The 15,733-nt window shown below is 39.9% G+C and overlaps 1 protein-coding gene across 19 annotated transcripts in view; it reads left to right on the top strand.

The window, feature by feature from the left end:
• The window catches only part of DTNB (dystrobrevin beta), a 214,998-nt gene that overhangs the window by 14,549 nt on the left and 184,716 nt on the right, over nucleotides 1-15,733 (top strand). For 12 of the 19 annotated variants that reach the window (XR_008822463.1, XR_008822462.1, XM_056342515.1 and 9 more), the window contains 4 exons: nucleotides 3,283-3,350; nucleotides 7,292-7,372; nucleotides 9,356-9,569; nucleotides 14,674-14,759. Coding sequence is in view for 17 of the 19 variants with exons in the window: in XM_056342515.1 (XP_056198490.1) it covers nucleotides 3,284-3,350; nucleotides 7,292-7,372; nucleotides 9,356-9,569; nucleotides 14,674-14,759 (448 nt within the window). In the remaining 2 variants the exon portion in view is untranslated. Of the gene's footprint in view, nucleotides 1-2,081; nucleotides 2,275-3,282; nucleotides 3,351-7,291; nucleotides 7,373-9,355; nucleotides 9,570-14,673; nucleotides 14,760-15,733 lie in introns of those variants that run through there. The other 7 variants (XM_056342509.1, XM_056342510.1, XM_056342525.1 and 4 more) reach the window with 5 other exon arrangements.

Genomic DNA, 15,733 nt, shown 5'->3' with positions numbered 1-15,733 from the left:
ACTGCCACCCCCTTCCAACACAACCAAACAGAAAAAAACAATAATGCAGAACAAACTGCAATTTACCTTTTTTTTTTCTGATGTTGAACACTGTAATTTGCATCCTTAACATAATTGCAGTTATTCTGGGTTTAGTTCATTCCTGGTTTGAACTTGAGATAGGTTTAAAGTGCAAAGATGGATGTAGACTTTCCCTCTTTCTCCTTCATCAGCAAGGGATCCTTCTGTATCTGATTGCTCAGGCTTTAAAAATGGGTTTGTCAATTATTCTAATGGATCTCATATGACTAATGTAATTTCCACAACTTTTCTAAGTATCTGCCAGTTTGTCTCTTTTCTCTCTCTGCTATTTGTCTGTACAATGTGGGACACTCTGGCCCAGAAATATAATTTCTTACATGTTTGTCCCGTCACAGATAATAGCAGGAAAGAATCAGCACGGAGAGCTGGTGAACCTAAATAGTAACAGGTTGTTTTGGTGAGCAGGTACGTGACTGTTGAGCTGCTCGCCTAATGCAAATTTCAAATCTTTTGCTCCCTTCAAGAAAGGCAGGGGACATGGAGGAGGTCCTGAGGCAATGTTCCTTGGGACATGATTTTCCTGAGACCGCACCTGAAGAATCTGTACAAGATAATTCCAGAGCTATGGGTGAATCGGGCTTTGTTGATGTGTCCCTGCAGCATTCCATAATCATGGAGAGACCACTTTAAGTTATTCAGGTCTCACTTCAAGGACATGGATGAACATCTAATTCATTCATTTGCTTTGCAGAGATCATGAAGGGTAATGCTAGCTCCTTTAAAATTTTAAAAAGTATATGTCTTGTTCAATCTAACCTGTTGAGCTATGGGTTATGTATGATAGTGTTCCATGACCATGGCCCAAGCAGCTTGAATGACCTCTTAGAAAACTCAAATCCTGACACCTGCAAGGCAGTGAGGTGTCTGAGGGGAAAAAGCTTGATGTGACTTTCAATGTACATGTTAGCACAGAGCAGCAAAATTAATTGCAGACTTAATATACAGGATTAGTCTTACACCCTGCTTCATCTGAGCCTTTAGTCCTTCCCTGGGCCTCATCTGTGATACTTGCACAGCCTCTCGAGTGGCGGTGGTGAATGGGAGTATCTGGCATTGCCATCTGCTTTTCCTTGCTGATTGGTAGCATGTCTCTGTGCCTTCTCTGAAAGCAGAGTAGGAGGCCTCTCCCATGGGTTTAGCTGGAGTCTGTGGGCTCTAGTAGGTAATTGCTGGGAGAAATGATGGTTACGGTATCTCTAGTATCACTCTGTCTTGCCACTCTGGTGCGAGGCAAGTTCCCCAGGGACTGGTTCCAGCTTTGCAGAAAAATGAGATTGGCTTGGAAACAGGGGGTTTGGAAGGTGGAGTGAAGGACATGTGTACCTGAAGCCCAAGGACAAGGTATAATACTATCATGATGATTTTTTTTGGTGTCGTAGAAGATTCAGATGATGTCCCTTGTGTCTTGATGGAGTCTCTACTAAAAACAACTTAAAAGATCAAATAACTAATTTACCTGCTGGAGTCCATCTGTTGTGGCATTTAGAGTGGCGCTAGCACTTGAAGTAAAGCTAACGACTGGTACAGTAATGGGCATTCTTCAAGATGGCGTGCATGTTTTAAGTGATGAGGAAATAAAGAGAATCTTAGTTAGCTCCAAAAAACTCTTAGGTCTGGGGCATTGTATGAGGATAGCTGGAACTTGTGGGTGAACAAAATGCATCACATGGGTGACATTTCCCAGTGCCCAGCTCTGTGAACAGCTGCTCCAGTCCCCTGGGAAGTACAGCTCGAGACAATGCATAGTGAAGAACCTTGGTTGAGAAGATAAGACATCCCATTTGCATATATTTATTTAACTTAATAAAATTTATTTTAGGAAGCTGAAAAAATCTGCACAATGCTATTGAGGTTTTTTCCTTTTAAAAATGTAATACAGAAGCATGTTGGTTCTGAGTATGGCTTTCTGTTTTGCTAATTTTCCTATTAGGAAAAAAATAAGAAAATATATTTGCAGATTACTTTATATCACCATACACTTATTTTCCTTTTATGAACAGTTGAGGAAAAAGGTTTTGGTGGCTTTCAAGATGAATGTGTTGCAGCATCTTCACCAGAGAATAATTAACAGGCAATGGACAACTGCTGAGGGAAACTGTTAATCAGAGTGTGTGTGAAGTGCCAAGACACGACTTGCTTTTCCTTGGTTGACATTTAAGCCTGATGAAATCTGTCCTGCCATGTTGCATGAGGGTGAGCTGACTAACTCCCTTAGAGTTAGATTCTGGTGTAATTGTAGAATAATAGTTTGCCTTTTTTTATTTAGATGTTTAAAAAATATTTAAAGAGTTGGTGAATCTGATAACAAAAGAATAATGTAATTTAGTAATTTTAAGTGAAATTTTATGTTCATAGTTAATTTTGCTTTCTTTTCGCTGGAGTTGACTAAATTTAAGCGTTTGTCTTTTAGGATTATATAATGAAGCAACCCATATGAGGTACTAAATTGTCCCTGTGCCTCCTTACCTTGGTGTATCAGTTCAACCATGTTGTTGTTACTACTTTCATCTGCTTTCCTGAGAAAGGGAGCCCTGTGTGACCAAACAACATGGCTGTTTTTTTTTCCTTTCCACCTTAATTATATTTAAGGCCCTTACTTCCCTGTCAAATTGGATCTGACCTCAGGCATCAGGTTTGAAAGTTAAATGCAGCCTTGCAAGTTTTGTTTAAAGCCGGGAGAACCCTCTGCCCCCAAACCCAGCATCCCCACAAGAACCTTAGGCAAGGAAGAGAGATGTTATTGACCTCTGTCAGCCAGGGAAAGGAATGCAATGTGCTTTCTCCTTTTGAGCACCAGCGGTGCAAATCTGTACATTGGCTCAGCTGGTTGTGGCGAGGTCTTGCTTGCTTTGTATTGTGCAAACAAAATCGCTTTGAACCGGAAGGGATTCTTTACACAATATTGCTATATGTATATGTATGCAGCTCTGAGTTCTGCAAACTTCATATTAGCAACTAAAATGTTGAGAATGAATGTTTCCCGTACTGTACAGCACTTACACTTCAGACTTGTTAACAGATTTTTATCTGTCCGTTTTGGAACATGATCGTTATGAAGAGATGTCTGTCTTTCTGCTGGTCTTTTGGTTTACCAAATATAATCAAACTGTTCCAGTTGAGGGATAAAATAATGTTGTTCACAGTAAGTTGCTCTTGTAACAAAATTCTAGCACAAACAGTGTTTGCCGTTTTTGTCTTCAGAATGATTGAGGAGAGTGGGAAGAGGAGGAGGACAATGGCAGAGAAGAGACAGCTGTTCATGGAAATGAGTAAGTAAGAAATTTGAAGACATAATGTCATTTATTCTTTACTGAGAGCTTCACGTTGATAGTTTTACCAGATCATCTGCATCTCGTTTCCACAAGACTATTGCCTCATCTAGTGAAAAGCATCCTGGGTGCTTCTGGGTGCTGGTCAGGAGGAGAACACAAGAGATGAGTCGCAGCTGCCTGAAAGGTCATTCACTGCTAGGTTTTGTGAAGCTCCTTTTTTAAGGAACATTCACATTTCTCATGTATGGCAATATCTAAAGTAAGTTTGTGGGAAAACTTGAAATAAATAATTACAACAGACAGGTCCTTAACCTTAAAAAAATAAAAATATTGCACCACAATGCTAGTGTGACTCAGAAGAGAAACAGTTTGAGATGCTTGGGGGGTGGTTGTGTTGGTTTTGGGTTGGTTTTTTTTTTTTACAGGACCATTCTCTGAAAGAGAGGCTGTAATTGTTACTAGAAATCAAATGCCTGTCCAGAGATAATATAATGTAAAGGAATGAGACTTAGCCTTTTAAAAAAAGATAGGTGCAGTTAGAAGTAAAAGACTGTGTGTTTCCTTGGCATCATGTTATTTTACTTTCCTGTGGGAAGGCAGGACTGAATGAAGTTCCTATGTTAGTCAAGTGTGTCCTGTAATTAGTTACAGGCTGGTGACGGTCTTTCTTAAAACAATACTATATTCGTGCTATTTTGTTGAAGGAATTCCAGATTAACATTCTTATGGCAGTTACAGGTGTCCCATAACTTCAGGAACAGTTTTATTCCTGGCTAATTTATATCTGCTTCCTTTCATGTGACACCAGTCTTAGTATTTCTCCCCATCTTTCCAACTTGTTTTGTGTTTGAGTTTATAGTCTTGTCCCTTTTTGGCTTGTTCAGCATCTAGCACAAACTAACTCCTGCAGCCTCCCTGATGTATAGCTCATCTCCTGGTCTTCTCTGCCTCTATTCAGCTTTACTTGAGCAAAGGTCACTGAATTGTGCATGATATCCTGGGTGAAATCTCATTAGAACCTTTTGAAATGACAAACGTACTTCTCCAGTAGCAATGCTTTGACTGGTGCATCAGAGTATATTACATTTGCCTTGTCACTTTAAAGTGTTACAGTAATCTTGTGATCATTTAGTACAGACGTCTTGCTAGTTCTTAGCTTTGGCTAATTTGTTGAAAATATTCAGAACTTTTATTGTCTTTAGGCAAGGTGTCTCTTCTTGCAGCTGTGGTTCTTGCTGTTCATTATCAGTGAAAGTGCTGGTGTACAGACGTTCTAACTGCCTTGCTCTGTAAGGCTCTTCAGCATATCAGTATGAGAAATCTTAAGGTCTTAAGCTTCACCTCCCCTGTGTTAGAATGTTTCCCTATAAAGTGGACACACAAATGGTTTCCTTTCTAGGTGAGCTTCATATGCAGGGTAGATGTGTGATGTGTAAAATCGATGCTTTCCACGACCATTTGTTGTTGATCAACATGCACATTTGCTGAAGTGTTTAGGTAACTGCTCGGGTGAGATGAGAGTAGACCTTGGCATTCACCCACGCTGGGTGTGCTACCCTGTGATGTGGGGGTGTTGCGTTAGTAGTGCTTATGGAGCTGTCGGACAGGCAAGAATTCAGTGTAAGCTGTTCTTGATTTCTCTGAACTGCAGTATACGTACAGAGTTTATCTTATGGAAGGGTATAAAGAAGATGGAGCCAGACTTTTCTCAGCTCAGTGGCAGGATACAAGGTAGCAGGCCCAAACTGAAACGCAACAAATTCCATCTCATTGCGAGAAAAAACAGTTTTACTGTGAGGGTAGTTGGTGGTTGAGCACTGGGAGAGGTTGCCGGCTGAAGTTGTGGAGTCTCCATCCTTGAAGATACTCAAAATCAACTGAATACAGTCAGGCAAGTTGCTGTGGCAGGCCCTGTTGGAGCAGGGAGAGGACTAGGTGATCTCCAGCAGTGCCTTCCAGCCTCATCCATTCCATGATTGAGGGATAGAGATTGTCTTGAAAACACGTCCCACTTTATCTTCTGATAGTTTAAAAGAATGGCCTTGTTTAATACAAAAGCTTTAATGTGACACAGGAAGATGAGAACAGAAGATGGATGACTTTTCCTTTTTGTTTCTGTTTCTACGTGTAGCTGTTAAATGACCTTTTATGTATATGTAAATATTTTCTGTATAAATTGGTATACATATATTTTATACAGCCAGAGCATTTTGTGAAGACTCACGGTTTGTGGAAGTGTGCTCTCTGGTGTGAAAGATAGAAGTATGCAGCCTAATTGAGAGTTTTGAAAGAATACTGCGTAGAAAATATGAAGTGAGCTATTTTGTTGTAGCCTTGGATCTGAATACTCCAGCCTATGTTTACCTAGGCAAGTACTTTCCTGAAATATCGGAGACTAGTTTTCTAAAGATGACGCTGTGAAATAATCCACTGAAATTTATAGCGCCATACTATAAAGCAGAAGAACGCTCCTCAGGTGCTGGCTAGTCTAGTGTCACTCTGAAGTAAGCCGTCATGGGGAGCCTTGAATTGGGAAGTGGGTCACCCCCCTCACTGATCTTCTGAGCACCTTTTTACCTTCAAGCCTACATCAGTGATGGAGAGAGATAATCCTTGTATGTCACTTTCAAGACACAGTACATGCATCTGCTTGTTCTTAAAAGATCTTTTGGCATTGTATTTGCGAAATTGTGATGAAATATCTAAAAGCCAAGAAGACTTTCTTAAATTTGCAGCTGTGAGTCAGTGGATGCCTACACAAAGGTAATTCAAATGAGGTATTTGCAAGTTGGTTTCTGAATTCAGAACATAGGAGGGAATAAGTTACCATCTTTGAGCAAGACCCCCTTATACAGCAACCTGATACTTTATTTAGGAGGATGTGGGCTTGGGTTTTTGTTTTTAAGTATCTTTGAGAAGTCTGGATTCTGCAAGTCACAGTTGTGCCCGTTTCTCAGTTCTTTACTCATCTAGGCTCTGGCTTTTGAGAGAAGTATGAAAGACTGCGGCAGAGCCTGCTTTTGTGTGTTCCTGTGAGAAAACAAGAGTTGCAGGAGCCATGTGCATCTGTGCTGTTGCTCATGTGCAACTGGATTGTTTCAGGCTACACCTTAGAACTATATTGATTTTAGGACATAGCTGCTAATGCTGTTGAATTGTGAGCCGTTTAAATGGCATTGTGGTTTAAGATTAATGGGATTTTCAAGACTTGACTTGTTGGCTGCTTCCAAATTAAAATGATCAGTACTGGACTTCAGTATCATTTATCATCCCCACATCATTTATGCTCTCGTTTGGTCAGTATAGGAGGTACGCAGGTCTGTTTGGTAGAGGGTTAATACAACTTTCTGAAATTGCTCAGGTTTGTAATGTTCAGAGTAATTGCTGGAACTAGTAGATGTACAGGCTAGTGATAGATAATGGCATTCAAATATTTCCTGATGTGGGATTGTTTGACGGTATAACACACATCTTGAAGTGGGAGGTTGTTGGTGAAGATTATTTTTTTTATTATTTTTTATGTTTTTGTGCTTTTTCTTCTGCTTCTTACTGATTTGCATCTATTTGGGAGACCAAAAGCATGCTCCTGAAGGGGCTGTGGTGCAGAAGGTGGTAGCAGTACTAACCCCACCTTTTCTTTGTCTCTTATCTTTTGTGTACGTGTCTTCCAACATCAGCACAGTCCTCTTCCTTACCCACTCACCACTTAATTCTTGCTTCCTTGTTAAGGTACTCGTACAAGTCTCAAACTTAGGTCAGTTTATAATACACTGCTGAAAATCACTTTACCATGACATACGTAATGAAAATCTTTGTCACGTTTGTATGACAAAGATGATGTATGTGAAGAAACACTCAAACCATTTTTAAGTAAATCTCTCAGGGGTAAGCTGAATGTTATAGAGGAAAGAAAAACACAAATTTTTCTTTATTCATAGGAGCACAGAATTTTGATGTCATCAGACTTTCAACGTATCGAACAGCCTGTAAGCTGCGGTTTGTACAAAAAAGATGTAATCGTAAGTTATAATTACTCTTTATCTTCAAGAACTTCTCATGCATGATTGTTTCAAATATTCTACCCATGTCAATTTTAAGTACAGTGAGAGTAAGCAAGCATTTTATCAGAAAATGGTAGTTGTTACTTAAACTAAACAGAGATTACATATATAATTAAAAAGAGGCAGCGATCTTTGTCCAATACTGTAGAATATCTTCAGTTTTGTTCTTTGTTTCAAAAATTTAAAATATATGGGCCAGCTGGACATATTTCAGTTGCCCTCAGTGTCAGATGCAGGCATCTCAAGCTATTTGAGCTCCTGTTCCATCAGGGCATACTGCAAACCACCTGACAGCCAGGCAGAGGTATGACTTTGGTGATGCATAATACAGTCACTAGTGTGAAAGTGTCTGGATCTGACTGTGGTGGCATATGTGAAATGTAGCAACCATAAAGAATCCTTCAGGTTCATACCATGCTAGTCAGTGTAAGTTTTCTCATTCTCTTTCATGGTCCTTTAACCCTTGGAGAGCTCACCAAAGAAAGACTAATCCAAGGGAGAATAAGTGATGCTACTTTGCATTCCGCTACCGTTGCGTCAGGCGCAGCAGAAAGCGAAACACTGATGTATGCTGGAATAGGTCCCTCCTTCCAGTGAAGTGGAATTACTGTGTGTCTCATGTGGAAGAGGACAGGAGAACAGCTGAGGAGTCCTGCAGAGGACTTGCGTGCCTGCATGCTGCAAATTGTAGCTCCTCTGTAGCACTGTAGCTGACCACAGGATGCATGTGTGTCTCGTAGGGCTGTTGGGCCAGTCCGCACAGTGCCTTTCATTTGATGGATGGCTTACAACTTCTTCATTCCTATGGAAAAGTGTTGGTTCTTGTCTTTGAGTCATGCTTTTGAATTCAAAAGCTCTGTTAATCAGCAGAGAGAGGTATTAAAAAGTGCTGATTATAGTACAGTGCACACTTTGGACCCAGTTCACTGATGCCATGCATATGCCTTGAGTAACCTTTGCCATATGTGTATGTGTAGATGAGGCTGTGCGTTTATGATCTTTGTCTGGACCACAGGGTGATCCAGGGGCATGTGCTTGGCGTGACTAGGTAGCTTGGCTTTCGTTATTGTGTGGTTTTTATGTAAGAAATATGAAGATGAGTTTTATGTAAGAAACATTGAAGGTCACACTCTTACTTCAGACCCTTTTTTATAGGTTATGGAAGATAACAAAAGATGTGAAGTTAGCAAATAAGTCTGTCCTTTGTAACTGTTGGATCATGTTCAGTTTGGACTGATGGATTACTGTTGATCCTTAGGTGCCTTCTCCCACTATCATGCATACCTTTCAAGCTCTGAAATATTTAAAAACATAAATAATGTGGTTCTGCAGATCACTTACTGTGGTTTTGGGAAACTTTTTCTCTATGTTGTTAAGACTTCTTAGATATGCCCTAAGATACAGCAGGGTAATTTAAGGAAACTCTTTGGAATTCTAGACCTGTGTTTACAAAGTATTATGCTCTGGATTTGGCAACTGGATCAACTGGATCCCGTCATAGTTTAACTGGAACATCAAGTTCCTCCTTCAGTACTGAACTACTAGTCAGCATGAGGATGTTCAAAATTATTATAACCAGTTTGTAGTGGATTTAGAATATGGCTGATGCCTTTCTCGAATAAAAATACCTAACTCTGCTAAAACGCACTGCATGATGATGGAAGATAACTTTTCTCCTTTATGAAGTTTTTCTGCCTGAGCACCCAGATGTTGAAGGGTGGAATAAAAGGCACACAAGATGTCTGGGCTCTACTCTGTTACTTTAAACCAGCTGACACAAACTATAAGTATGAATTTCAAGAGTCTGACTCTCACTTTGACTACAAATAAGTAACTGTTCATTCAAAAATAAAAGCTAACCTAGCGTTCAGAAACAGTACCATAAAAGTAAGCTTGCATGCGTTACAGAATAGAAGTTAATTTTTTTTCCTTTATTTTTAGTTCATCTTGTTGATATCTGGAATATGATTGAAGCCTTCCGAGATAATGGCCTTAACACTTTGGATCATAACACAGAGATCAACGTGTCTCGACTAGAAACAATCATTTCATCCATCTACTACCAGCTAAACAAACGCCTTCCTTCTACTCACCAAATCAGTGTAGAGCAATCCATCAGCCTCCTCCTCAACTTCATGATAGCAGCATATGACAGGCTAGTAACTCCTCTAGTTGTATTCTTAAACTAATTTTCTCTTTTAGTTAGATGAATGCAGCCAACAACTGCATGAGTCTCTGGCAAACTGTCCGCATGCTATTTCTCAAGTTCAAGAAATTGTGTGTTGCACATACACACACATGTATTTAATATCATAGTTGTGCCTGCAGAGATTGACATTGTCACAGCAGCAATACTTTGCTTTAAAAATTGCTTTCTTAAGAAAGATGAGTTAGTGCCTTCTGGAACTTGCAGACTGCTGTGAGCTGAACTGAAGATAAACTGTGTTATGCAGACTGTGATAGAACATTGTTAACCTCATTGTGGTATAGCACTGTGTTAACAAGTGAAAGTGTGTTATTGAATCTTGATCAACAAGACCATTTTATAATGCTACCTTGTTTTAACAGTCAGCTTGCATCCCATTCTAACATGCTGTGACCCCATAAAGGCTAATTCTCATTTCTTTGCCGGAAAAAAAAACTTGATTTCTCCTTCAGGGTACTGTCTAGGCATTTCCTGGTGTCCTGTTTTATAAGTTTCTTTTGCAGCCTCTTTCTTCAGGGTTTGGTCTGCTAATCTTCTTGAGTAGTTGTGTCTGTGGATTCTCTGAGTAGCAACTGCAGATCTTTCACTGATGTTTACTATTCCTTGCTTTTTGTCTTATTTTTCTCACAGTCAGCTATTATTTCAGTCTTGTCTTTCTTCAGCTTTTGCCCTTTGTCCTAGCAGTAGAGAACTGCTTGTGGCCAGGATGCTGTCACAGAGGCTGAGGAGTTTTACCAAAGACAATCTGCAGCACTGAATATGCCAAATAGTTGGTCTGTTTGTAATGTCCAGGCTTTGATCCTTTCCCAATGTGACTACTTCTTATTGTCACCAAACTGAAGCCAGGTTTTCCCCCTCCAAAAAGTCTGTCTCGCTAAGGGCAGTTGAAAACAACACAAAGCTCAGAGCAGGCAGACTGCTATGAAAACGGAATCAAATGTGTATTTTTCTGATTTGGTATTAGTTGAGACATGTTGTCAGGGTTAGCTGATGGGTTTAGTTATTTTGAGACAGAAAATAAAGAATTTTAAACCAGAAATGGTCACATTTTGGGGAGCTGGCTCAAAAGATTGAGGCTTTATTTAGAGGTATGTTTTTTTCCCCCCACTGCCCCCAACCCTACAAGTCCTGCCTCATCTGGAACCCAAGCAGCACCCTTGATCCCAGCACAGTACAACAGTTTCTCCTTAGGCTCCTCTGCCTGGCACATGGGATTGAGACAGAAGCTGGGATGCTGGGCTGCATCGTGCAGTGGGAGAACCAAGCATAAGAGGAGAGGCAGGGCTGAGGCTCCCTCTCCAGGAGTTCGTCAACATGGCAGACGTTTATTTTCTAGGAAGAAAACCCGTACACATCTGTGCTGGAATTGCAACACTGGGGTAGCTGTGTGGTTGCTTGAATGCACATAGTGCAGTAGGTTCTTACAACGTGGTGCTGGTGGTAAACATCACAAAGTCGTTAGCATTCCACCAAACAGGTACAGGAATCAAATATTTGACTAGCATCTTCTCCATGGAAATACTTAAGCTAAAGCTTAAGTAACTATGAAGGACGCTTACAATGAATGTTTCAGTGGGATTCAACACTGATCATGGTGCAGAAGCGATGGGTCGTACTGCATCAGTGGTGAGTAGTGAGGAGCAATGCCTGTGGTATGACATTCTTTGCTCCTTTTTCCCTCAGAGCTTTGTATGGGTGTTTGACAGTTTAATCCTGGTCAGTTTTTCCCAGTAGCCTCTCATGACTTTCCAAAGTCCCTGGCCCATTACTGGCATCCCAGAGGAACAGCTCATTGCCTGCCCCATCCTGCTGTTTCAGAGCAGTCAGGTTTTTACTTCGTTGTTTCTAGAAATCTCATTTAATTTGACAGTGGGTTTAGTTGCTCCAACTTTTTTTTTTTAATTGTAAGTATCAAACCACACTGTATCTGGTAATAAAGCAGCCTGCAGTAAGGGAGAGGGAGAGGATGAGCACAAACAAGTTGAGCAGCCTGGGCTGGTGGCAGGTGTCCCTGCCCATGGCAGGGGGTTGAAACCAGATGATCTTTAAGGTCCCTCCCAACCCAAACCATTCTATCGGGAAGTGAGTTGGCAAGCAAAGTGTGATGTGATTAGGAGGAACCTCATAATCGGCAGAGCTGGTAAGGGCTTACTTCAAGCATATGCATATACGTAAGGAAATGCAGCATCACACAGAAAGCTCTCGTGCCTCTTCTGGGAAATCAGGATGACTGGGTGCCTCTCTGAGGTGGCTGTGTGCTCTTGCTTGCAGCATGGGAAACAAACGAGAGGAGTGAGAGGTCTGATTCCCCTACAGAGGACGAGGTGGGAGAGCTGACACAACTGGAGTGCTGCAGCGGGTTCTTCGGGAGGGACAGATGAGGAGGGGGAGTTGCCCTTTACATGAGAGAGCAGCTGAAGTGGATGGAGCTCTGCCTGGGGATGGATGATGAGCCAGCTGGGAGTCTGAGTCAGGATCAGTGGGCAGACTGACATGGACATTGTTGCTGTGGACATCTGCTACACACTGCCTGGTGAGGAAGGCATAGAGGATGAGGCTTTCTTCAGGCAAATGGAAGGAGCCTCATGTACGCAGCCCCAGTCTTTTTAAACAAGCATCCTAGTTCTAGTTCCGCTCCTGAGAATTCCTGATGGTTACAGGAGTTTCAAAATCACATTGAAAGTTTTGCCCTTTTTCCTTTTGTCATGCAATTCATCAGATTGAATAGCATTGGTACAAAAATAGATTTTGGCAAATTGCTTAATAACTACACCTCTGCCAGATTGCAGGGGGAGGAGGTTTGGGGTTTCTTTTGTTTTGTTTTTTCTGTTTGATTAATAAACAGAACATCAACAGAAGCAGACCTAATATCTGAAGGCACCATAGGATACCTGTGCAAGGAGGAGACATTGATGGCTTTAGTCACTTGTTTTTTCTGGAAATTAATTCAAACCTGAACTCTTCTTTTGAGAGGGAAAAAAAGAATGCCTATTAAAAAGAAAAGAGGGAGAAGAGCTGAGACTATAACTTAAGGAGATATGAATTAGCTGGTAAGATTTGCTCAGGAAAAAGTGGAGGTCAAGGCCTGAAGAGGATGAACTTTTCAGACAGCCAATTTCAGATATAGTAAAGTTTTTTTGTTTGTTTTTTTTTTTTACACATGGGGTGCCAACTTACTTCTTTGAGAAAGCTGTTTAAGAGAAAAGTCAGCAACAAAATAGGATAGCTGAGATCTTTACCTTGTTGTGATATTTTATAGCCTTTATATTGCTTGAAATATCTAATGTGTTTAGTTTTCTCCCTTTAGTTTCTTCGAACAGTGGTTAAAAGGGTACTGGATATCATCAAAGTGATGGCGTTTGAATGACCGTTCCTCTTCACAGATCTTCCTGCTGCTGTAGCTCTAGGAGAGATGGCCTCTCTTCTGTAGAGGGAATATTTGAAAGATACTCTCAGTCTGTATTTGAGAAATAGCATATTATATTTCAGGTTCTTCTCAGCCTAAGAAAGGTTGAGAGCCGTTACCTCACTGTGGAGTGTGAAATGTTACCAGAAGATGATATTTGCATATTAACTGAGTGTGAAAGGGGGGGGGGGGGGGGGGGGCAGTTATTTGGTTACTTCCTGATGTCTCATCTGGTGGCTTGTTTGTCATTGACATTAGACCTTGTCACTACTTCAATACCATCGGCCAATATTTACTTCAAATAATTCTACTCTTGACATTTCCCAAGTGCTAGTCATCTGAGTGCAAAGGTTAAATATGTATCTTGCTTCCACTGAGAAGTATTCTACAGTTTTTCTAGAACTCTTCCAACACACATCATGTATTTTCCCCATCATTGTTTTCCATGATAGCACAAATTATCTGTCCAATGCATTTAATTATGGTTACTCAAACTTATTTTAATTCTTGTTCTGCTTTTACATGTGACTAACTTTCTTGGTGGCTTATCAGTCTCTACCACTGTTGCTGTTTATAGTTAAGGATAATGACTCAGTATGTTTCTGTTTGGCGATAAGTTGCTCAGAATTCCAACAGCTTTTACTCACGTTTACACACATTTCTTTTGCCTTACACACCAGTAAACCCATGTTCAACTGACTTCATGGTAACAGTGGGTTTACACTGAGATCACCACATTGTGGCTTGCTTAATATCATGTATTGGAGGCTGTCTGACTCCTGTCTTTATTACTGTGAAAAACAGAAATTCAGGAGCCAGGGAGGTGGGCTGCATGCCTTCTGGGCCAGCACTAAGCTGGGAGAAACTGTTACTGGTGTTAATTGTGCTGTGCTTTAACCCAGCAAGCCGCCTTCTCTGTTTCTGGTGACTTAATTCCTTCATAATTTCATCCTTATCTTTCTTTCTGGTAACAGGAGTAATACCCGTAGCTGTTTCTACATATTATATCATGCTGAATAGGCTTTTTTATACTTTCCGTAGAGACAAATATATTTTCTCTTGCCGATACTAGAAAATTATTCCCAAAATCTACCATCTGGTCTGATAGCCCAGCAGCTTTACTAACTTAAATTAGAATAAAACATCGTTCACATTATTCGTGTTTTGTGTTGTATATTCAGGTACAGCTTCTCCATTAGCTGTCAATTACTTACACATTTCATTCTAAAAATAGTATTTGAACATCAGTTTAAATCAAGGAGTAAAAATCTAAAGCAACTAAGAAAGGAAAAAGGGAGATGTTTTACAGTGAACAAATGTATTTGAACGGAAAAAATTAAAACATTACTTTTTTAATAGGACAGCTATAGGATGAACAAGACAAAAGATAGTCTCTTTATCTGCATTTTTCGTAATTCTGCAAGAAAATTTGATTTGTGATTAGACACTTGTTAAATCTTCCAGTATATTAAAAATGCTAATGTTATCACTGTTTAATGTTATATTCCATAGTTTTGGCAGATCGTAGTAGTTAATGGAGGACATTTATGCATATCCTTCCTATTATAGGCCTCAGTATGTTTGTTACTTACCATTCTATGTAGTAATTACTTGCCATGTGATTTCTTTATTTTTTTTTCCCCACAGTGAGGGCCATGGGAAGTTGACGGTATTTTCAGTGAAAGCCATGTTAGCAACAATGTGTGGCGGTAAAATACTGGACAAACTAAGATGTAAGTATTCTTCAAGCAGACCATTTCATGAAATATTTTGTTTCCATTATTGGCCATATTTGTTTGATTGTATTAAGTTCTGAAAGCTAACTTTTTCGCTTACTCAGCGATCTTCATACTCAAATGGAGCTTGCTATCTTAATGTTTTTGTTACACATGCCATCTGCTGGCCATAAAATATATGGAGTTTGTTCCTGAGTATACTTGAAAAGCATAGTTGTTTATTTTGAAATGCTGGGGCACTACTTTAAATGTAAAACTTCAGGTTTGATTTTTATAATAGTAATGTCAAATTTGTTGCCATTTCCCCTGTTTTGAGGCTGTTGGGGGGGGGCTTCTGTATATCTTCTTCATCTGCGATGCTCTGTGCATCTTTTCATTCTGCAATTCCAGCTTCTCAGTTCTTATTTTTTAACTTTTAAAATATTATTATTCTCTTTTCATCAATCTTACTTCCTTATTTTCTTGTTTCCACAAGCCTTCTGCTGTATCAGTAGAGAATCAGTGATATCCATAAAAATTGTTTTGGTCCTTTAGTAATAATTCTTGTTCTTCTTTCTTAGTGGCAAGGTGTACTGTTGTTTTGGGTGTTTTTTTCTTTTCATTTCCACCCTGAAGACTTGGAAAATTAATCTTGCTGTCAGTGCCAGATTTCACTGTTTGGATCTTGTCATTTTCACCTCACCCTAAATTCCCTTTATGAAAGTTATGTTGTAATAATCCATTCCTCATAATCTCTGTGGTTGTCATTCACTCTAAATAATTTAGACTTTTCTATATCATTAAGCTTCTTTATTATATTTGCTTTAAAGTTAGCATCATAAACTACATGACAAGGTTCAAAAAAAAGATAGTGAAAAATCACTGCCTACGCATACCAGGCTGCCCCTGTTTCAGTACCAGGAAATGCCATTTTTTTAAATTGGGAATAACTATAAAACTCTCCGATTGAAAACAAAGCTGCAGGTGACTAA

This window comes from Falco biarmicus, chromosome 6, assembly GCF_023638135.1.
Source record: "Falco biarmicus isolate bFalBia1 chromosome 6, bFalBia1.pri, whole genome shotgun sequence".
Taxonomy (NCBI): domain Eukaryota; kingdom Metazoa; phylum Chordata; class Aves; order Falconiformes; family Falconidae; genus Falco; species Falco biarmicus.
The sequence above is the reverse complement of the archived record's forward strand: the minus strand, read 5'-3'. Positions and strand labels throughout refer to the sequence as shown.